The sequence below is a fragment of the Lissotriton vulgaris genome, chromosome 2_1, assembly GCF_964263255.1.
Source record: "Lissotriton vulgaris chromosome 2_1, aLisVul1.2, whole genome shotgun sequence".
NCBI classification, from domain to species: Eukaryota; Metazoa; Chordata; class Amphibia; order Caudata; family Salamandridae; genus Lissotriton; species Lissotriton vulgaris.
In genome coordinates, this window is record NC_141687.1 from 1,398,796,409 (window position 1) to 1,398,820,168 (window position 23,760).

The 23,760-nt window shown below is 43.6% G+C and overlaps 1 protein-coding gene across 2 annotated transcripts in view; it reads right to left on the bottom strand.

Moving 5' to 3' along the window:
• LOC147732652 (uncharacterized) overlaps nucleotides 1-23,760 on the bottom strand; it is a 286,393-nt gene that overhangs the window by 149,827 nt on the left and 112,806 nt on the right. For both annotated transcript variants that reach the window (XM_086957165.1, XM_086957164.1), the window contains exons 3-4: nucleotides 7,130-7,240; nucleotides 129-239 (exon numbers count right to left, since the gene is read on the bottom strand). In XM_086957165.1, coding sequence (XP_086813291.1) covers nucleotides 129-239; nucleotides 7,130-7,240 — 222 coding nt within the window. The remainder of the gene's footprint in view (nucleotides 1-128; nucleotides 240-7,129; nucleotides 7,241-23,760) is intronic.

Here is a 23,760-nt window from a genome sequence, read left to right on the forward strand (position 1 = left end):
ATTTTGTGTCTTTATTATTATAGGTACTATTGGTTTTGTCAATGCCTGCCTTACAATTAACATTTATGATCTGAGAAGCAGTAACTACCCAGCCAAAAGTTGAAAACATCAGGTCACTGGGAATTTACCTGAGCTGGGCTCAATGCAGATTTCATCAGCTTCCCGCAGATGACTTTCGACGGTCACAGCTGCCTCTTCCTGCATACTGGAACCATTATAAGCATTAGGAGAAGGGTATCCTGCAGAACAAGTTACAAATAATTGCGGTATTCCGAAAATATACAATCACAAATCTGCTGCAGTGTCAGAGATTCTTTTGAATAGGTTTGAAACTAGCCTGACCTCAATGTCTTAGTTGAACTGTCATTAAAAAACAATATGGTTTAATAATGTGATATGCTGGCATAGCAATATATTACTTCTTGTGTGCAATACAAACATTTACATAGATAAATACAATACTCATAGCTCAATCAACTCTTAAGCACATAGGAGTGTACTAAAGAAGGTATGTCCATCAGCACAAACCAGGATGTCCTATATACTAGCACATCTGTGGGCACAATGGTATTGTCAAAGCTTTTATTTAATAAATCAATAGGGCTGAGACTTAATGCCAGGCTCCTGTAAGTCTCTTGTGCAAATAAAAGAAACCTTCACAAGACAAACCTGAAAAAGTCACAACCATAACAATTGATTAAAATGTACCAATCATTACAGAAGGCAAAAAGTAAAATTCAAATGAGCATCAATAACGCATCACAATATGAAATTGCAAGAGGATCAACATAAGCTCGAGCTCCAAAACTAGCCAGGACCAAAGTACAGTTTAATAGGAGGACTAACAAATCTGCTCAGTTCAAAAGTAAGGGAAATCCAAGTATGAATCAATATACAGACAAACGTGGGGTCTGCCTTCAAGAAAGTAACCAAACATTCAAAGTATGAAACAACAAACAATATCAAAGAGGCTAATCAGTTTGAAAGGCAAAATAGATCTTAGTATATATCAGACATACATAATAATGTAGAGTCTGCATAGTTCGGAAAGCAAGAAAAGTCTGAGATATCACCCAAAGGTACACCTTTTACAGGTTTCGGCAGTGAAAGCCACACACTTGACGTGTTGACATCTGACATAATTGGGCTTTACTAATAAAGTGACTTACACAAAAATCAATATCTTTTCAAGAAAATATGATACATCAACTAAGAAACATTAAGGAACACCTACTTTCATGCATAATTATAATAAGGCGTACACAGGAAGTGGAAGAAATAACATGACATTTATGCAAAAAATAAAAATAGATAGTACAACTGAATCACTTAGAGCAGTCTCAGGCAAAGAACCATGCTTTGGAACCACCAGTGTTTCCCTACAAAAAAGGAAAAAAACTAAAGCATTACCTGATCAGTGCTTCTACCACACCTAATAAATCACCAGAAACTCTCACTGGACACTTGAATGCGTCTCCAATAATTCAACACTTTAAATGCGGCCACTGAAGTATGTGTTTGTTCCAAATAGAACCCAAGACATTCTCGCACACAAATACCAAGATACCCTTAGGAAGTTTCTCAAACTACAATACCTCTTATGTGATTTATACTATCACATGTCCATGTGATGAACTTTACATTGATCAAACACAAAACACTTACAATTCATATTTGTCAACATCATAGTCGTATCTGCTGCAAGGTTCCCACTGCCACTATATATTGGTACATTTCATTGTTGAACCACACAGAAGATGGTATAAAATGGCTTGTGACCAGTGTCAGTGTCATTAAGCTACCAGAGTGAGGTGGATACATAGAATATGAAGACTGCTTGAGCTGTCAAGTCAAGAAGAATAAACTAACCTTATCTGAGCTGGCAGGACATGATTCCCAGAAAATATTTTTTGAAAAGACTATTTTGAATTGGACTATGTCTCAAACAACATTTTAATAAAAAATGTATTAAAAAATTATGAATTATTTCTCTGTTGGCACTTAGTTATTCTTTGCAATTGATGCCCTGATATATGGATTGGACGGGGGTTACTGTTCCACTGAATAATTGTATGTGCTTTTTCTTTTTCACCCTTTTTATGTGGTTCTATACTACCCAATGTAACTAGCCTCCCTTACACCTGGGTTATTTCAAATATTTCCCTGTCACTTTGAAACTCCTTTAAGATGGAGGCCGCTGTGACTAGAATTAGGCTCCAGGCCTGTTTTTTGGTTCTACTGTCCCAGGACCCAGGCATGCTTCTGTTGATTTGAACGTGCTCACTCGCCCCACTACGCAACCCCGACAGACAACACCCCAGGAAAGCCGCCTGGTTCACCACCGCTCTCCAAGAAGCCAAACGCACCTGCAGACGCCTGGAGAAACACAAAGACAACCGAAAACCACACTAGCACAACCAGATCAGAGCTACCAAGAGGAACTTCATCCACAACAAAACAATTGCCAAAACATTAACTGCTTATAACCCATCTTTTGCAGTAGAGTTTTTTGACCCAGATCTTAAAACATAGGGGCCAGGGTAGTAGTGCTAATAGGGAGGTTTAACATTGATCGAACAAAACTATTTTCTACCTAGGTGAGGGAGTTTGTATTTCCAGTGCTCCACAATTCGGCTCCATAGAGAGTTCCTCCCACTATATTGATGTTAAAAATTTCGAACGCTGGGGGCCCTCGCTTAGACACTGTTTTTTTGTGTATTTTGCCTAAATGAGCAGTTTGTTGAAATATAGATAGTAGGGCTTTTTAAACTGGTGGAGCCCAAATTAAGTTTGAGGTTAGATGAATACCCGATAAGTCAAATGCAAAGACTTGTTCAAGGGTGGGTATCTCCTAGATACTTTTACCTTTTGGGTTGCTTAGGGTTCCCCTTTGATTAGATCATACATTTAGTTTTTGCCTCATTTAGTACCAGGCCATGCTCCTTATAGAAGTTGGTAAAATCATTCTGCAATTCTTGAAGACCAAGGGGGGATTTAGAGATTAATAGAGTATCATCTGTGAAGAGTAGGGCTGGTACTTTTTGCTCCCCCACCTTTGGGGCGTCACATCCATCCTTGTCTAGGTAATCAATCATGCCATTTATAAAAATAGAAAATAGTGTGGGCGCTAGAACGCACCCATGTCTCACTTTGCGCTTGACAGGGAATTGCTCAGTGAGCTGGTTGTTATCCCCCCACCTAACTTGTGCGATGTTTGAGGAGTGCAGCCAAATTAAAATGTCTAATAAACTGTGTGGCAACCCTATTTCGGCCAACACTCTCCACAGCTTTGCTTGCGGTACCAAATCAAATGCAGTACGCAAGTCCACGAAAGCTACATATAGTTTGCCCCCTCTAATACTAACCTCCCTCCAGTAGATACACAAGAAGCAGAAGACCTGGTTCAACGTACTAATGTTTGCATGAAAGCCTGCTTTTAGGTCTCTCAAGATATGGTGCCCAGAGATCCATCCCTGTACTCGTTGAAACACCTGCTTGCAGAAAATTTCTGCAGAAAGTCAAATAAGCTTATAGGCCTATAACTGGTCGTGCTTGCTCTATTACCCTTTTTGAAGACTGGGACAATCTCCGCTATATTCCATGAGGGAGGAGTGTCCATAACTGCTGAGATGGCATTTGTAATCATGTTAATATAGGGGATCCAGGCAGTTAAATCCTCTTAATACAAATCATTTGGGATTCGATCGGGCTCTAGCTGCAATACTAGAGCAAATTGCCACCCGGGTTTCTTCCATGGAGAATTCCAGGTTCTCCACAACTTCGTCCTTCGTTTATACCCTGATCTCCAGGTGGTGTCTCCAACACCCCTTCAACTTGTGTGTAAAGACCACCAAAGTGGGTCACTCATTCTGCAGGTTGGACTGTATACTCCAGTTTCGGTTCCCTACCATTAAGCCAACATCCCGCTTGTTTCCAAAAGGACTTGGAATCCTTAGCTAAGGATGTCTTTTGAAGAGTGGACCAGAGAGTCTTCCCATCTCTTCCTAGCTCACTCTAGAGCTTTCTTATAATTTCTTCTGCATATCACTAGATCTGGGTGGGCATTAGATTTTGCTGTAAAGGTCAACCTTCGATTTCCTACAGTCCTGGTCATACCATACTGCCTTGGTCTGTCTGTGTTCCAGTTACTGCTCCCTGCATGGTTTAGCCAACAAATCCATAATTCTGCTAAAAGAGGTGTCATGCCTAGTAGGCAGCTCCTTGATTAACCGATCTTTGGGGCATTTTGACAGCTCTTCCACATTCTAGTGTACTATGCATTTCACTGGTTAGAGGGCCTCAGGGTGTTTCTCCACTCAATCCAATCAAATAGTTTTTAGATTATTTGTTATAGAAAGTACTCCCAGAACCTTCTTACCCCAGCTGCCTATTTCTGTAGTGTTATCTCCCAGATTCTTTAGGGACAGGGTCAGTGCGTTATGGTCGCTATATAAGCGCTTTACCACTACCATATCATGAACTAGGGGCCATAGACTAAGTGCAACCAGACAGTAATCAATCCTGCTGGCATGGACAGGACTGTTATAGGTTAGCTCCCCTTTTTGGTCTGATATTGTTCTCCTGTTAGTGGCTCTTAAGTCGTGTTGTAACGAGAGGGCCAGCACGTGACTACATCTCTTTGTCCACCTAACTTTGGGGAGATCTAGCGGAGGGACTAGCTAGACCTTATCCCATTCCTCGGTCAGGTCTCTAGTCGTTCAAACGTACATTTCAGGTCCCCGGCTAACAGGACTCCCACGCCATCAATGGATTCAGGTAGCACATAGTCTAAAAGTTTAATAGTGTTAGTATCTTTGAAGTCCCTATTAAACTCTGTTGTAAACAAAGATCCTGATTTTTAAATCACCACAAATATTTATATCTATAGCTAATAAGGGAGAATCGATATGAAGCAATTTTATTTTTAGACCAAGAATGTCTGACGTAAATTGTCAGACCTCTTGATGGCCTCCCCTCTCTTTCCTGATGGCATTTTGGCCATAAGTAGAGAACCTGTTCCTATATGGGGTATGCAGACTCCGTGTTTCTTGAAAGAATATTATATCATGTGAGTCCACGAAGGAACCCCAATTGGGATCATCTAAAAGTTTCAGTCCTTGCCACATTCCAAACCAGAATTCTTAGTTGACTTAGGTGAGTATTTGAGGTAATACAGTGGATATTGCTTTCTGCAGTTTCCGCTACCTCTACATTTGGGAAACCACTAGCCCCCCTCTTTTCCTCCCACATTCCAGTACATACTATTCCCCTTCACAATGGCAGGCGCCTCCGTTACTCCCCCAGTTTGCTTCACTAGCCCTTCTCAGATTGCGCCAGTGGGAATCGTACATTCATCAGTGTGCAGCAAATCTTCTCTCTGCAGTCATACCTGTGCATCTAGACCGCTTATTTTTTTATGAGGCTTCACACTGTGCAGACCCAGGAATGATTGAGTTCATTTTTCTGTCAGAAGTCTGTATCTGATCATAATCGAGGTATTAGCAGTAGGAATAGAGCGTGAGTCAATTGACATAAAACCATCAACAGGGGCCATGGAAAAAAATGAGACTTTAACCACATCTTTAGTGGACCACGACTCGTTTGACATTTTTTTATATCATGCCTTATGATGGAGTAGCAATGCCGCATTTCCCTAAACCAATAGATGACTTTGATTTTAAGTGATTCACAGTCTTGGAAACCATCCTTTGGCAATCTGGGTACTTCAGTTAAGTATATTTCATGATGGTTACCCTGCTGGGTTCCCATGTAGATTCCATTCTCTATTTTGCTCTTCCTTACTGATCCCCCCAGGCCCAGACATACTGGGATGCCTTTCTAGTGATGGAGTTGTTGTCTTCATAGCCACCCTCACACCCCCTTGCCCTTGGAGAAGCATGGGAAGGCCGTCATCCTATTTAAATGCCTGCTGCTAGTCAGACCATTTTTGTGGTAGATGCGGGGGGGATTTGGGATAGGCCTAGTTTAGGGGTGAGAGTGAATCATATTTGGTCCAGGAAAGGTAGTCCTTCCTCTTTCCCCCTCTACGAACTCTGAGTCTACAAGTGATGAATTCTTATAGAGTGCGGGCAAAGAACCAGCGTCCGCTTTCCTGGAATTTGGTTTGCCTATTTAACTCCCTGTAAAATAATCAACATTTTAACAGCACTGATGCCACCAGTCCCAGTTGTCTTATGCCAGATGTGGATCTCCTACATATGCCTTGATCCTGCCTGATATTGGCTGGATGTCACCACACATCTGACACGATGCATAGGCCTCACCATTGTATATACCTGGATAGTGTGTTTACTGGGTCTCTTACGCCGCACTAAGAAAAACATACCTGGCCTTTATCTTGAGTAAGCATATGATCACCCATAAGTGGAAAGCAGCAAACATCCCACCTCTTCCGCATGGGCACTTTCCATGATGGCCTGGGCACAGGTGGAGAGTGCAGCACTGCTTAGCGAGAAAATAAGGAGGTCTTCGCAAATATCCCATATCCGATATTTGGGATGCACTCCTAGAGAAGCTCTGGGAAAGCTTGCAAATGGCAGACCAACCTGCTTAATGCTTCCAGTGGACAAACCCCGTATAACAACAAATCCATCTATTGGAGGCAAGAGCTCTGCCGGTGTACAAGGTCTAGTAAATGAAACCCTGGTTGCGCCTTTGGTGAAAGCAGTCACCGCGCCACTGCCTCTGCCATATCAAGTGAGTGCAAGATCTTTGTTGTTAACTACAGTTGTAAGCAGACCTATTCTATACCATTTTTGACACTGATTGGACCCAAGCGTATTTCTTAATGTACCCAGACTATTGTCAGTGAGGTTTTGATTATTGTGCCCTTGTATAATCCTAAACGGTGCAATTCATGATATTGTATTGAGATGTATTATGTAACCACACTATCCTCGATGTACACTGATTTGTAACCTGTACAATGTCTAGGTTAATGTAAAACTGCCAGTAAAAATTATTAAAACAAAAATAAGGGAAAATGTGAGTAAACACATCTGCATGTCTGTACATGTGTGTGTCTGAGGGTGAGGGTGTTTACACTGGTTTGTGGGTATAATTTTCTTTTTACTGTTGTTTGCACTCCACCAAAACATGGTCAACTTACTTGTGGAGCAATTATTGTTGATCCGTCTCTTGTGGCGCCGATTGTTCAAAGGGCATCGCTCTTCCTCTTCTGAATCTCTTAATGAAAAAACAGCAGTAGCAATGAGGGGGCCTGTAATAAAAAACAGATAATGTACTAAATTCCAAATTTGTGTTCTTTGATAAATGCGTGGCACAGAAGAATTTAAGTCTAGCCAAAGCTATTCAGTAACAACTTAAAACAAGCTTAACTGCACGTACTCGCAGAAACTGATTAAAAGTTGGTGCTGAACCACAGCATCTTCTACAAGGAACAATAAATACTCAATGTCTGTATGTTCTTTTTGAGATCTGGATGCACAGCCACAATTGTCGATCACGATTTAGAGAACAATCATTTGCCCAGACATGCCTACATTCTGGTTGCGAAAACAGGAAAGAGTGGATCAACACTATTTAGAATACCTATATGAAGACAGTTGGTGAATTTTCTGTTAAATGCATATAAGCAATGCGGTCTACCATACCCATGCATGAACCAACCACCATTTGGAAAATATGACCCTGCTTTGTAAAAGAAATATAAATCCATAGTCTAAGCCAATCCGTGCTGCCATTGGAGGAAGGGTCTAAATACAGTGGAATAATATAGAAGCACACCTGTCCACAGACACAAGACTCTCCCGATCGATGAAGTATGGTGGGAAATGAGGGAGGAGCAATGGCAGGGTATTTATATGAACCGTAAAACTAACATTTTCTACCTGGAGATTGCAGGGATCTATGCTGCAAGATAGAGCATTTAAAGACTTCCTGAGAGAAACAATATGTCACTAGGGAGAACGAGCACGCCACTTCCAATCCACCTGGCGAGTAGGAGGCCTTTATGGAGGAAGTCAGATGCCACTGCATTAAGGAAGTAATAGAGGTTCAGAAAGGCATAAGATAGGTAATTGATCCTAATGGTCACATACTTACACAAACTAGAATAAGAAGTAATATGAGACCACTTATATAAACAATGATTAATTGCTGAAAGAGAGCTACACTTCAATCTTAGAAAAACAGGGGTGTCTCAATTATACCGTATCTATTGCAGGTTCCCATAACAAAGGAGATAAATTTGGGAAGTTATTGGCCTAGTTAATCCATCCATAACAGAAGGGCATGCCCATAATGCAGGCAATAAACAGGCACAGTGGGTAGTGCACAGGCAAAAGGAGATTAACAATGCATTCCTAGAATATTACACTGACCTGTATGTTTCAAGTTTCAAGTTAATTAAAGTTAATTAAAACCGTTGCTATAAAATATCAGCATTAGCACAGTTAACATATTAAAAAACGAAACTGGAAAAACGCACTATCAGGATTAAAAAGTCTATGCATATAAAAGCAGTCTTATAGTTACCAGTGTGATCACACTACTGAGCTAGGCCAGAAATAAAATAGATTAAGACAGGAGGTGCTAAACCAGGGGACAAAAAAAGTCTAATGAATTTTTTTTTTGAGGGGGGGGGGGGGGGGGGGGACAGCGAGCACTGGGGCCAAAGAGGGTGAGAAAATGAGAAAAGATTGCCCAGGAGTCTTACAAACTTTCCAATCCTTGCGAGCGCTTGAATGTCTGAAGAAGTAAAACACAGGGCCGTTGCCTCCCAGCATGACCTAATGCCCCATTTTAAAAATACGGGTTTTAAGAGTAATCTTCTAGGGGCATCCATGGCAGGGCAACAGCACAAAGTATGCAACCATGATTCAGTGTGGTAGGTGCACAGTCTGCAGGCCCCCCCCCTCCTTTGAAGGCGCCCATCTGTAAAAGGCCGTAGAGCACAGGCCTAGGAAGCGCATGAACATTATGTTCTTCCGAGCCACTGCATTTAGATTTTCCAGCAAATAAGATTGCGGTACTCCAGGATGGTATGAGATATTCAGGGGGAGCAAGACAATAGGTGTTTTTTAAAGCCTGGAGGTCCATCCAAGGGGAGATTAGTTTCACCTGCTTATTGATAACTTTATTCCAGACTGAATATGGAATAGTGTCTGAAGTTAGTAGTGAGTTGTCGATCTCTAGCGTTTTTATGGCCTTTGTAATCTGACGATTCCATGGATTTCCAGAACTGGCAAAGGTTTCATTTAGCCGGGATTTTAAGGTAGTATCTGCAGGTTTTAATGACCTTATAAAATATTTCAGAGTATCTGCCTCCCAATAGATGGATTGTCTTTGTAGGCCCAGCTCCAGACTTAGTCTTGACCTCTGAATGAATTTCGGAAGATGAAAGATTTTTTTATAGGTGGAAACTTGAGCGAGGTCAACACTAGCAGAGCATGCACCAGGGATGGCCTGATGCCCATAGTTTAAGGTAGGGAGTAGTGTAGCGTTGATCACCTTCAAAATGGGTTCTGTGGAGGGGCTGCTCAGGGTCTGGTTCAGTCTGGTCAGGGAGTATGTTATTGCACCTGCTCTTTTTTTCAAGGCAGCTAAGTGAGCTGATGGTCTAGAAGAACCCCAAAACTAAACTCCCAGATAATTATATTTTATATTGAATTGATCTTTGCAGGCCCAATCTGCCACCTTAGACTTCTCTTGTTCTTACAGCCGCCGAATATCAGAACCTTGGTCTTTTCCGGATTGATTTTTAAGGCGTTGGCGGTGTTATATGTATGGAGCTTGCTTAGCGCTCGTTGGAGCCCCGATTTTGCCTGGTCCATTATGACAATATCATCAGCATATTGTAGAATATGAAGATTCCTATTAGCAAGGCCCAATTTTGGCTGGAGAAGATTGCTTTTCTCCAGAAATGTTCCCAGGTCAGCAGTGTAGATTGAACAAAAGAGGGGCAAGAACACAGCCTTGCTTTAAACCATCTCCGATTGCAATATTTCTGGAGACAGTCTTTGGGTCAGTTTTGATTTGCACCCAAGTGTTCTTATGCAAGGAGATAAGGGCTCCTAGCAGGCTCTGCGGAATCCCCCATTTATCCAGTTTCCTCCATAGAATGTTGCGAGACACTTTGTCAAAGGCTGCGCTGTAGTCTATAAAGCAGCAGTAGAGTGGAAGAGGATTTTTTTGTGCTGCTTGTTGACTCCGAATGGCCAAGGTGGAGATGTTATCTATGGTGGAGGCCGAAGATCGAAACCCTGTTTGGAAGTATGGTAGAATGTTTTCTGCTACCCATTTTTCTAAAAACTTAAGAAGACACCGGGCATATGTCTTCGCCTCAAGATCTAATAGGGCAATAAGTCGATAGATAGCTGGGAGCGTGGGGTCTCCTTTCTTAAATATGGGGCATAAGATCGAACCTAGCCATGAATCTGGTAGCTGACAGGTCGTAAACACGTTGTTATATATCGGGGCCAAAAGTTCGGCCCACTCTTCCAGAGCACATTTGAATACCCCTGCTGGAAGGCCATTGGACCCAGGAGCCCCGTCGTTTTTCATGGCCTTCAGATCCTTGGAGACTTCGGCTGCAGTGGTCAGCTCATGGATTTCTGTCTGGGTGGAATCGACATGGTCTCTTCGTTCGATCACCACAGGATCCGCCGTGTCGCAGCAATATAGTTGAGTCACATGTAGGGCCCAATCTTCTTCACGAACTGCGCTCCCTCTGTTATTCGAGGAAGGGAGCTTGTTCATATAGTTCCAGAACTGGGACAGGTTTTTGCCTTTTAGCAGTGCGAATATTTTTAGCCACTCACTCTGTTCTTTAAGTCTCTTAGCATCCCAGGATGATTTTTTGAAGGCCTTGCGCAGTAAGGCCATGTTGTTGGCGGAGTGCGCAGTGCCATTCAATTTATGCAGGCGCACGGCCCTCCTTAGGGCTTTCCTTTGAGTGGCTAGCACTGGGTCGAAGGTCCACTTCGGATGTAGCCCGTGGGGTCTATGTTGAGCCTCGGGACCCGTTAAGAGGTCTTGGAATTTGATGATAGCATTATCCCACCGGTAATGTAGATCTGTGGTAGCATTGTACTTGAGACTATAGGTGAGACGGGGGGAATATCAAGAGGTTGTGCTCTCGAGCCTAGCCGGGAGGGGGAGAGGTCAAGGAAGACGAATACTGTGCCCGTAAATAAACAATTGAATATCTTAATGGCAAACCTCCCTAATCAACCACAGATTACAGATAAACAGCTCCATATGACCTTTGAAGATACTGATCTACACACATCTCGCTGTGCCACCTCTGCCCCTATAACTACCCCTGTGGATGCTATTTCCAGCCCTATATCTGCTCAGAACCCGGCTCCTGAAGATATCAATGCATTACCATCCCTAATAAATACTCTGACTTTGACTAATGAGCCTGAGCCTGAACACGAACCGGAAATTGAAACTGAGGTTAACACTGGAAATCTAGCCAAATCTCAGTCGCAAAATGCAGAAAATAAAGAACCTAAGGGGAAGATATCAAAACCACGTAAGGAATGTAAGGACTACACTGTATCCGACTCATTGGATACAGATAGAGATCCCTCAGACTTTTATTCCATATCTGAAGGAGCCGACGATCTCAGATGGTCACATGAATCAGACCTGGAATCGGAGGTCAATACTGGCACTGGTACCGGCTATGAAACTAGTGCGACAGAGAGTGACCACGACCCAGCCCGAAATGACTCTAGGGGAGGTAAGAGGACCGTACGGAGGAAGAAAAGGACCCACCATGATGCATCAGATTTACAGTGGGACTATTCTCCAACAGCGCCAGCTCTTAATTCTCAGGAGCATAACTCTACATCTCAACCGGAGCCATCTATATCTGTAGATCAACAAAACGCTACATTGACTACAGTGATGGATACAGTCCTACAGGCAATCGCTTCCCACCGGCAACAAACCTCAAGGGATGGTCGAAGGGCACAATTAGCGTTACATAAGGTACAAGGTGTAGTGCGCAAACTATCAAAATCTGTTGCAGCGTCAAATGCAAGGATGACGGAGATGGAGGATCGCATAGTAATCAATGAAGCAGATGCCACAGTCACTCAGGAGCAAGTCGAATCCCACGAGGAGGAATTAAAGGATGTTAGATGGAAGCTGGAGGACATGGAAAATCGTCTTCGACGCAACAATCTCCGCGTCCTTGGAATTCCTGAAAAAAGCGAGGGAGAGGATATACGTTCCTTCATCATTCAATTATTTAAAGATACTTTCCCGGAGCTTGCCTCCTGGAATTGGGACAAGGAAGTGCAACGAGTCCACAGAGTTCCATCTACCTTGAAGGCATCCTCATTACAAGGGAAGTATCCCCGTGCAGTATTGGTTTACTTTGGAAACTTTCTTCTCCTTCAGGCCATCGCCGATAAAGCGAAACCCGAAGCTCGGCGCACCAGAAACAATATCTCCTACTTTGTCAGGCCTGACTTTTGCCACACTACTGTGGAGAGAAGATGGCGTCTTCGCCAGATGATTAAACCTTTTCTGGATAAAAATGCTCAGGTGTATCTTAACAACCCTGCTAAACTGAAAGTCATCTATAAAGGCCAGGTTACATTTTTCACCTCAGAGATAAAAGCCAAAGAGTTCCTAGACAGTCTGACATAAGCTTATAGACCATTATAATGTAGTAGTTAGACATCTCGTTCATATTAGCTGTATATGCAAATATACTTTTTGTGAGCTATGTCATAGGACTGCAGACGTTAAACTAATCACCTTACTTCCTAATGGACATAATAGACTCGTATCTCTCTTTATTTCTCTATTTTTTTTTTTGAGACATTATTTGGGCACGTTACTTGCATTTTTTCCAAATCTATTGGTTTTTGTATAACATGTTTTGCTATTATGGTACTGGTCAGGGAACGACTCACCATCACTATAGACTCTATTAGAGTCTAAACGCCTCGTAGGTTGGTGAGTGGGGGGAGGGGGGTGGAGGGTTGGGGCGGGGGCAAGGAAAAAACCAAAAAAATAAGCAACTTCAGACAAATAAGACAATGTCAAGCAATCTTTCTTTCTAGAATACAGGATCAATTGAGGGTAAAAAAGATAAAAAGGATAAACCAGATTAAGAACCTGTGGCTCAAAGTATGTATATACATATCTTACTGTGGTGTTATGACCAAGTCTATTAATCATTTTTGTCCACCATAAGCGTGGAAGGGTATACTCAGATGTGAGTCCCTAGCTCATTGCGCCATCAGGATTCAAGCAAGCCAGGCCGAAGACGGCTGAAATGCCAGAAACCAGTCCCCGGTAGCTTGTTTCCTTCCCAGTATAAGAATTGGCTTGGTAGTTTGGTCTGCCCTGTTCCCATGATGCACTGGGCCAGGGTCAGACTAATTTGCATATAGCCAAGTTCTGAGCTGGGATGGTGCAGTGAGCTGAAAAACGGTGATGGATCAAGCCCTGATCTTTGGACTGGGTAAGAGTGGTCTGCTTAATTCAGACACTCATCACCACCCCCTTTTCTGAATCGTTATGACCAAGTCTAGCACTTATCATCTTAAATGGGGAGACTAAAACTCTGTAATTGGAATATAGCAGGTCTTAATGACAGAAATAAAAGGGCACAATTATATCAACTATTACAACAAGATCCTGTTGATATACTTTGCCTACAGGAAACGCATATTGCAGTTCCCGATAAAGAACTGTTCAAGATCCCAGGTTATAATGTGATCGTAGCCACCTCCCAAACATCTAAAATCAGGGGGGGTTGCAATTTTGGCCAAACCTATACTTGGCAATCCTAGACGTAAGTTAGCTGATAAATATGGAAGATGGGCTATAGTACAGCTAGAATTGGGTCCCACGATCTGTGCACTTTACGGATCAAATTTAGATGACCCTTCAACGTTCAGGGATCTAGACTTAGAACTAGCCTCCTGGCCCTCTCCTCTTATTCTCTGTGGAGACTTGAACATCTCATTAGGGACTTTTTTACTTAATCGATTGCCTCTGAACTATAATGGTCGTAAGCCTAAGGTGTATAGGGCCATACGCCAATTAATGGATAACCACAATTTGCGGGATGTCTGGGATTTGAAGGAACATCATGATTCCGGTTTTACTTTTTTTTCATACCCGCATAATAAATACGCTCAAATTGACTACATTATGACCTCCTTGATGGACCTGGAATTATTAGATATAATTAAATCCCCAAAAACAATATCGGATCATAACGCACTTACTCTTATTTTAGATCTACCCAGTTTTAATAGACCTAAATCACAATGGTCTTTTGACAGAAAGTTACTTGTCAATTTGGAATATATAACCCATATAACATCCTGGGCCCAGGGGTTCTTGGATTGTAATCGATATAGTGCACCCAGATTGATCGTCTGGGATTGTTTTAAAGCAGCACTAAGGGGAGAAACTATTTCATTTGTTGCCAAAAGTAAAAAGATAGAGGATAACAACAACCTGGGGCTTAAGCGTGAGCTATCTAATCTTGAGGCTTATCATGCCACCCAGATCCATAAAGGAGATCTAGCTAATGACACTCTTCATAAAATATTAGTATTGAAAACCGAAATCAACAGCTCATTAATTAGGAAAGCCGCAGAAACTTATGAATCAAACAAAAGAAGTTTATATGAATCTGGGGAAAATGTTGGTAGGCAGCTAGCCCTACGTACACGTCAAAAACAATCTTATAATAACATAAAAATGATTGAGTACGAGGGTTACCAATATACGTCCACACAGGACATAGTAGGGGCTTTCTGGAAGTACTATCAAAAGCTATATCAAAATGAAGATCAATACTCCAGCAGAGATTTAAAAACTTTTCTTAACAACTGGTTGTCAGAGATAGGTCCCAATCCACTGATTGATGAATCAATTAAAGAAGAACTGGAAAGGGAAATCTCAATTACAGAACTGGAACTTGCATTAGCTGAGCTCGCAAATGGTAAAGCTGCAGGTCCTGATAAAATTCCCTTGGACCTTTACAAAATAATGGGCAAACAAATACTTCCCTATTTATTGGATCTTTTTTTAGGGGTCCAATATAATACAATACCGCCGGAATCTTGGAAATATACTAATATAGCGATCTTTGCTAAAAAAGGCAACCCCCCCCCCCCCCCTCCCATTTTCCATCTTCATACAGGCCCATATCTCTTATAAACTCTGACTCAAAACTATATGCCAAGGTCTTAGCCAACCGGTTGAGCCGGGTCGTTGAAGGTCTTGTCTCTCCGTGGCAGCATGGCTTTATTCCGGGGAAGGGCACCACAGATCATACCCGCAGAGCCATTGCCCTATTTGGCATCATGGGCGCCACGGGGGGTAGGATGTCGATGATCCTTCTCGATGCAGAGAAGGCATTCGACCGTGTTTCCTGGCAATTTTTGTGGAACATATTGGAACTGAATAATTTCTGGTATAAATTTATCAATGCTGTAAAGGCCCTATATGTAGGTCCAAAGGCAAAACTTAACATCTGTGGTTCTGAGTCGGAGTTTATTGAGATACAACAAGGCACAAGACAGGGCTGCCCCTGTTCTCCAATATTATTTGCCCTTTATATCAATCCCCTTATTTTAAAATTTCTTTCCTCACCGCTTATTCAACCTGTTACGGTGGATCGGTTCCCGACAAAAATGTTGGCTTATGCCGATGACGTGGCCGTATTAACAACAAACCCAATTGAGACAATTAGCGAAATTGAATTAATTACTCATACTTTTGGTATTTACTCAGGTTATTCCCTTAACAGGGATAAAACAATGGTCCTATGTACAAATAACACAATATTTGAAAGCCCCTATAAAGTTAAACAGGCAACATATTTAGGGGTTTGCATATCCTCTGACGTGAGTGAAATTACCCATCTTAATTATACCCCCTTGATCAACAAGATAAAAGAAGACCTTAGAAGAGTGGACAATTTACATCTGTCTATTATTGGAAGGGCTAACTACTTAAAAATGAATATCTTCCCAAAAATACTCTATCTATTTCCACTATTGGCTGGAGGTAGTTATATTAAGACTCTTGACTCCTCCATGTCTAAGTTTATCTGGAGTTTTGGGAAGATTAGAAGAGCCCTACCATATCTAACTTTACCTTTAGGTAGGGGGGGTTAGCTGTCCCTAATTTAACTCTATATTTATGGGAAACACTTATCCAACACATGGGCCCTCTGTTAAATTCATCTACTCCAATTAGTAGAGAACATTATATCCCTTCTATCTATGAGCTTAACCTGGGGACCAAATGTCAGGGGCTATTCTTGAGGCAGGTTGAACCATCCTACTTTAAAAAAATTAAGTTAAAAGTCCTTACTGATGCGTGGAAGGTTTGGAAATTTATATCTAAACAACTACATATTCCGCAATTCACAAAATACACTCCCTTGTGGAATAGCTCGATCCTTCCGGACTGCCTTAATGATAGCACCTCTCGGAGGTGGGAACATTTAGGCATTAAGACAGTTGCAGATTTTTTAAACCCAGAAAGTAATACCACCTTTGACTGGCTTCAACAGAAATATTCTATTCCTGCTACGGATTTTCTTAAATACTTTCAAATATTTATATATATTCGTAACTGTGTTCCCAGAATAGAATTAAATCACATTCACTTTTTTTCAGTCATTGGGAAACGATCTACCAGTATAGGTAGCCTATATCAATTGTTGATGGAAAATGTCAAGGATGATTTGGAGCGGGTAGAGCAAGCTTGGGTTCTAAGGTTGTCTAATCCAAATGTAGACATTGATCTCTCTTTGGCCCTATCATCAAAATGGTTTATTGCCTCCAACCTTAAAGCTCAATATTATAGTTATATATGACCTATATTATACACCAGCAAAATTGTACTCATGGGGCTTGCGGGCTGATGACAACTGCCCAAGATGTAAACAACCTCAAGCGAACTTAATCCATATGTTCGCCGAATGCCCCAAATTAGACCTATTAAAACCGATAAGGAAATTCTGGGCCCAGGTTTTTGGACGGAATATAAGAGACTCAGTAACCCTTTATGTGATGGGACAAGAGGATTCTTTGGGTCATAGCATTGCGGAGCAAAGGTCCATGTTTTTAGCAACCGCAATTTTACGTATCATCCTTGCTGCTCGGTGGAAGGACCTGGAGCCACCTACATTTCAGATGTGGCTTGGCCGCTTCCTGGCCACATATAAACAGGAGATTTCAATTTATGGCACTAGGGGTAAAAAAACTAGACTTCTTGGAAATCAGATTTGGGCCCCAATTTCTAATTGGTACTCTAATGTGAAGCCGCCTGCCTTAACTGCTACATCCTGATTTGATAAGATTATACTGCTTAAATTACTGGTTAATTAATATATTGAAGTATATAATGTTGGATATACTGAGTTTTGCATTTCATCTTTTTTCTCTTCTCTTCTTTTATCCTTTTTCATATTTTCTATTATCCCCTCTATACAGCTGACCTAGTTATTAATATGCTTGACTATTCTTTTCTGAGTCTTAATATGTTTGAAATATTTTAAATATATTTGACAATTATGTATTATTATACGTCTGACTGAATGTTGCTTAATAAAAAGATATAAAAAAAAAAAAAAATTGGGAATTTCTCCCGTAAGCCAAGTACCCTCCTTGGCAGAACCCGATGTGTCCCATTTGATTCTTCTGACTAATGTGTGGAGTTCGACCTGCGTTGAGTGCCCCACCACAGTTATTTCAGCGGCGGTTGGCACTAGCCATAACGGGTTATGATCGCTCTCGTGACGATGGGGAATTTCCATCCGGATTAATTTATTTCCCAGAAACGGTGATAGGAAAATATAATCAATAGTCGAGATGTTCTTAAATATTGGTAGAAAATGAGCCGCAGGGTTCTGTTCCAATATAATTTGCTTTGCGAAGTGTAGATTGTAATTAATTAGAAATGTAATCATGGCTTCTTGCTCTTTGGTTTTGATGGCTGGACGGGCGTTGGTTACCAGATCTTTGATGTTGAAATCCCCTAATAGCAATACCTCTGTGGATGCAAATTCCAATAGAAGATCTTCCAGATGTTTAATCAGTAGATCTGTTGCAGTTGCTTTTGTGGTTTTCGCTGTATTATGGTAGCAGTTGATTAGGAGTATGGAGAAGGCCCTGCCTGAAGATAAAAGGCCGGTAATTAATACAGTCTGTCCTGTCATTAGGTTCCGAAGGATGCGGGTAGCCGCTATCTTACACCTATGCTTGATGAAATTAGAGAGGCCCCCGGAAGGTCTTCCATGGGAGTTGGCCTGAGTAGCTGGTTGAAAAAGTTCATAATAGCCAAAGAGAGGCGTTGGAGCTAGAGACCAAGTCTCCTGAAGACAAATGATGTCACTTTTGTTCAGATATTCCACGGCTGATTTAGAGGCAATCGTTGACTTTAGCCCAGCCACATTCCAGGACGTGATAGTCAGGTTAGAATCAGACCAGTTGGCTTCCCCGTTAGGAGGAGCGCTGCTGGGCACGTCCAATTGCAGGCTCTGGATGAGGATGCCCTTAGCGGCTATCAGTAGCGTGGAGGACAGGGCGGCTCGGTTTGCAGCTTACCAGGCGATGGTTTTTGTTACATGAGATGTTTATGAAATTATCCACTTTCATCGCTTCTGGGAGCCAGACATGAGTTGCACCCCGGGACCCCTTCAGAACGCTAATCTGCTGCCTTGCAGGGGCCACCGGAAGGAGAACGTGGGGATATTTTGGTTGTATAGGCACCAACATTTCTATGCCCCAGTTTTCAAATAGGCTTGCTTCCCCAAGGATTACATCCCTTATAGATTCCCGGGACCACGTTGTTATGGTGGCCTCTGAACCCCCTTTGCCTGGTATTGAGGAAAACTGGACCGATGTAAGGTCCGAAGAATTGACCCCGGACAGCGCTGGGACGTTGTTTCTATTGAGGATGTTGTGTGGGCCCTTATGAACGTAGTGAGGGAAAAAAATCAAGTTCAGCATCATTTTCCGGACTTTGAAGGTTCTGACTCCTGGCTGGTTCGCTTGAAGATGCGAGCGCATTCAATTGTTGGGGTCGTGCGTCAGATGAATGATTGTTCCCCCTTGTTGACTTTTCACTCCCGGGACATATATAAATTGGGGCTGAGAAAGCCTCTGCATTTGTATAGAAGAGTCCCCGCAGGCTTTGGTTGGAACCTCTGGCAGATAGCACGCATAACAGCCAGTCGCTACACCCTCTGTTGCAATTTGGAAGTCTCCTTTCAATACTTTTGCCATTCCCTGGCCTTTGATTGGGCTGTTCCGTGCGTCTGGCATTGCTGCTGAGGGCTGTGCAGCATTGTTCTGGTTGCCAAGGCCTAGGTCATAGGTGGCTATTCCTTTAGTTTTATTTGGCAGAGATCCATACGTTGCCGTTGTGGAGTGTAGTTCGGTGACTCCTAAAACCAGGGTTGTTCCCACGGGCGCTCCCAGTGTCAATAGCCCCGGTTTATCTGTGGTATCCTTGTTGCCCACTTGAATCATGCTTGTCCCTGTAGTTTTCGTTTTGGGTTTTGAAGCCAGATTGAAAATGGGAAAATAAGGGAGGTCCCTAGGTTTGATAGCTGGCGTACTAAGAGCCGCTGACCCATCAAGCCCCACTCTCCTTTTCGCTAAGCGTTGTTTTTTGGATTGTTTTTTCAATTTCTTTCTCTCCCTCCTTGACAACGGAGGTTTCATCGGGAGATTGGAGGACGTGTGGATCATGTTTTTGTGGGCTGTGTTGGTGGGGTTGGGCCGCAGGATTGCTAGTTGCGTCGGCGTTAAGCTGATGTCGGTGCGTTCTGGGCCCACTTTGGGGTTTCCTGGGCTGGTCCCCAATGACAAACAAGCCGAGCTATTAGGATCTGGTTCAAAAGACGGGGAGATAATTTTTTCCCCCGGATGGTAAGCCGGCCAGTGTAACAGTGTGTAAGGGCTCCTCAGAGGAGAATGAAATTTGAGGCTCTTGAGTGAGTTTCACTGTCCCGTTTCCATTGATGTTACTCTTCACACTATCCAAGAGTGCTCCCAGGATTTCTGGGAGAGATGAGAGTTTATTAATTAGTGGAGAGCAGGAACAGAAATTCAAGTTATCCAGCGGCCATGCAGATCTTTCAAGAAAGCTTAGCCTGGAGACCAGGTCAGATAGTGCTGAAGCCAAAGTTTGAATTAGGTCAATCTGCAGTTCAATTTTCTGAGATTGCCATAGCATGGCTGTGGCGATTGAGTCTTGCTTTACATGAAGGGATGTCAGCGAGACCGAGATAGAATTTATAGATCCCTGGGAAGCAAACACAGGTGGCTCTTGATCCTCTTGCACAATACTAGAAGAGTTGGAATGTGAACTGAGTCCCGGTGTGTGAGCAAGGGATTCTTCGATTCAGTCTTCTAAAGAAGCCAGGAATCGATTAGATGACAGGGGACTTTCATACTTTAGGCTCTCTTTTAAAGATAGAGGGCCCTTCTGACTGATTTGGAGAACACCTGAGCCTGGGCTGCGTTGTGGTGAGGGCTTCGGTGTTAAGTCTACCACTTTGCAATTGTCAGAATCTTTTAAAGGTGTAGACAGCACGCTGCCGTAGACTTGGGCTTGGACTTGTAACTTGGCCATAGTATTTATTACAGTGGTGTTTGTAGAGTCTGAGCCCGAGACTGGTTCAGATAGATTCCTCAGGCCAGTAGAGAAGGCACTTAGTGAAGCAATGGAGCTGTCCTGGATCGTGATGGCGTCGTCCTGGAAAAACGTACGCAACTCGTGGGTCTCATGTGAGACAAGGGCTTTGGGCGAGGATGGGTGAGGATTTTCCGAAAGTGAGCTTTTAAAGTGAACAGGGCTGGAAGAGGAATGGTAAATCGTGAACCAGGATATCTGCGTTTATGTCCACGTCATGCTGTGATGTTGAGTTGGGAGGAGAGCCTATTTGAAGAGCAGTGTTGCCGAAAAAGTCACAAATCCGAGGTTGCATGAATGGGCCACCTGAGTGAGGCGTTTTGTCCTGGGGTGGAGGCAACTGCTGCTGCTGGGCGGCCCCGGGGGAAACGGCACGTAGAACAGTGCCCTTTCTCCAAGGTAATTTCCTAAGCGGCTTGGAAGTCTCCATAGCGATCCCGCGGATATTGCAGCTTGTTGGAGGCAGAGCTTGCACACTCCCTGGTCCCCTCCAGGAATAATGGCGGCCCAAGAGTAATGGGGAAAGAACTACAGGGACCACAATCCACCAGAAGATAGGCCTGCAACAGCCCAAGAACGGATTTGTCAAAGTTGCTGACAGCGATGTGGGTAAAAAATTGCCAGGTGCCGCACCTCACCGGGCCCGCGGCCAGTCCTGACCGCCCAGGTAGATGTCCACTCTCTTATGATCCCTCCTTAGCCCCTTTATGCACACTTTTCCGCGTGTCACCCCCGTAGGTGGCAGCACCACCGAGTCTCTGCAGGAGGTGGACAGGCAGAAAGTCCCTGCGAGCAGCCTCAGCCACGGACTGGGCGGCAACGATGATCAGGCAAGCGGGATGTCAGTCGGTGAGCTGCAAACCTGAGGGCGCCCCACCTCGAAGCCCTGGGTGACTGGGAGGGTCTAAACGGCCCCAACCTCACCACCGACAGACCCGCCAGCAGCTTGAGCGCAAGACCCAGGGAGCGGAGGCCGATTCGCGTGCCAAATACCGCAGCACCTCTTGCCAGCCGCGTCTGTGGCAGCCAGCTGACCAGCTTCACCCGTACCACAGCGGCTCTCAACCGAGCACACCCCTGAGCTCAGACGCAGAACTCGCCCGCAGCCCTCAGCCCGCGGCCCGCAGCTCACAGCCAGAGCTGTGCTGCTGCCAGAGCCGGAGCCTCAGACGGGACAACAGCTGTTTCCGTAGGGTACTGCCTTGGTAGCCCTGCAGATCTCACCGCACTCCCCCGGTCTCCTTGTCTCCTCCTTGGCGGGTGCTCAGCGTTTGGCGTTGGGGGAGGCGTGTTGCGGAGAAGCTTGCCGCTGCTTGCAGATAGTGTGATGGCGATCTGGAGTTTTCTGGTGTGCTGCTCTCTGGCGTTCTGCTCTCTCCTCGCGCATCTGACCTGTATGTGGAACGTGACAGGACAACATCTGAAGAAATAGAATCCTATCTAGATAGAATATCCTTACGAAGAGTTCCTTGCGAAGTGCTAGGCTCCATTACAACACCTGGATATGAGCTAGAAATGAGAGAAGACCATGAACAAAGAAAAAATTAAGAACCGACGGCTTGACCATCAGGTTTTATCACATATGAGCACCTATTGGTGTTGCAGTTCACTAAAATATATTTGGTTGTCATTGAATGTGGATACCTCCCAGTGTCAACCACAGAGGCTCTAATTGTATCACTCCCTAAACTACAACGAGATACCTTCATAGAGCCTCTTATACACGGTTATCCATGCTGAACTTGGACTACAACATTCTGGCTAAAATCCTAGTAGGAAGGCTTTACCCCCTTTCTCCTGACACTCGTATACTAGGACCAGAACAGGTTAATCCCCACACAAAACACCTAACTAAATATGAAATGTTTTTTTCATAATTCTGGAGGAGACCTCACAGAACTTTCTCATGGGAAATCTAGTTATATCAGTCTGCCCTTAAAAACCTTTTGACAAGTTGAACTGGCAGTACTAACTAATGGTGCTTGAACTGATGGAGGTCAGGGGATCTAGATTAAGCAGATGTCATTATGGTACACAGAACAGACAGCCAGAAGGCTTAAGAACAAACCTATTTCCACCACATACAGAATATTTAATGGCATCATGTAGGGGTGTCCACTCTCCCTCATGCTATTCACATTGACCATGGAGCCATTCACTGAAGGTCTGAAAATGGAAGGCAAAACTAGGGTTATCCCCCATTTTATGGTGGACATACCATACCTTTATATGCTGACAAAATGCTCTTATTTAAGAGGAATGTGAACACGTGCCTGGAACTCATAATACGACACCTCAAGGAATTTGGAAATTGATCAAACCTTCGATTCAACTCCGAAAAGACTTGCACATTTCCAATATACTTGGATGAGGTGGATATGCTGCTATAATTGGATGACTGGGACATCGCCTGGTAAATATACCACTAGGAGGACTACCTCACAGGAAGGAATTGAGGAGCAGCCATGAGAGCCCTGCAGATATGTATTGAGGTTTGGGAAACACTCCAACTATTGGTCATGTTCTGGAGTGCCCTGGCTAAAATGATAACGCTAAATAGGTTGTTAAATTTTTCACAAAAGTAGTGGTCTGGGTGATCTGAGTGACTTTGGGGATATGGCCTCAATGCTGAAAAGCCAGATATGGGGCGAAGGTAGACATAAGAGAACCTCAAATGCTCAAAGAATTACAACTTCGAGGAGGAGCCAAGATGGCGGACGGGACGGACGTGTGAGTCCCCGGCTCCGCGACCCGTCTGTTTTTCACCTTAAAATCCTGATATTTATCCTCGATCATATCTCGTTTAAACGGAGCCACGAACGCGCTGGAGATGACTGCGTTCCCCTGAGGTCTCTCTCGGCTGATTTGATGGAGGACTCGTGGAGTTAGCCGACCTCCGACGCTGCCCCTGGAATCTGCTCCGATGTTCCCCGCCTGACGCTGCTGGACTTGGGAGGTGGGACGAGCTGTGGCAGGGCCGATCCTGAGCGGAGCGCGACCGATTGCTGAGACGAGCGGATTTGCTTTCTCTACTGGGACGAGACCCCATTTAACGACGGACTGTCTAATTGTGGGGCT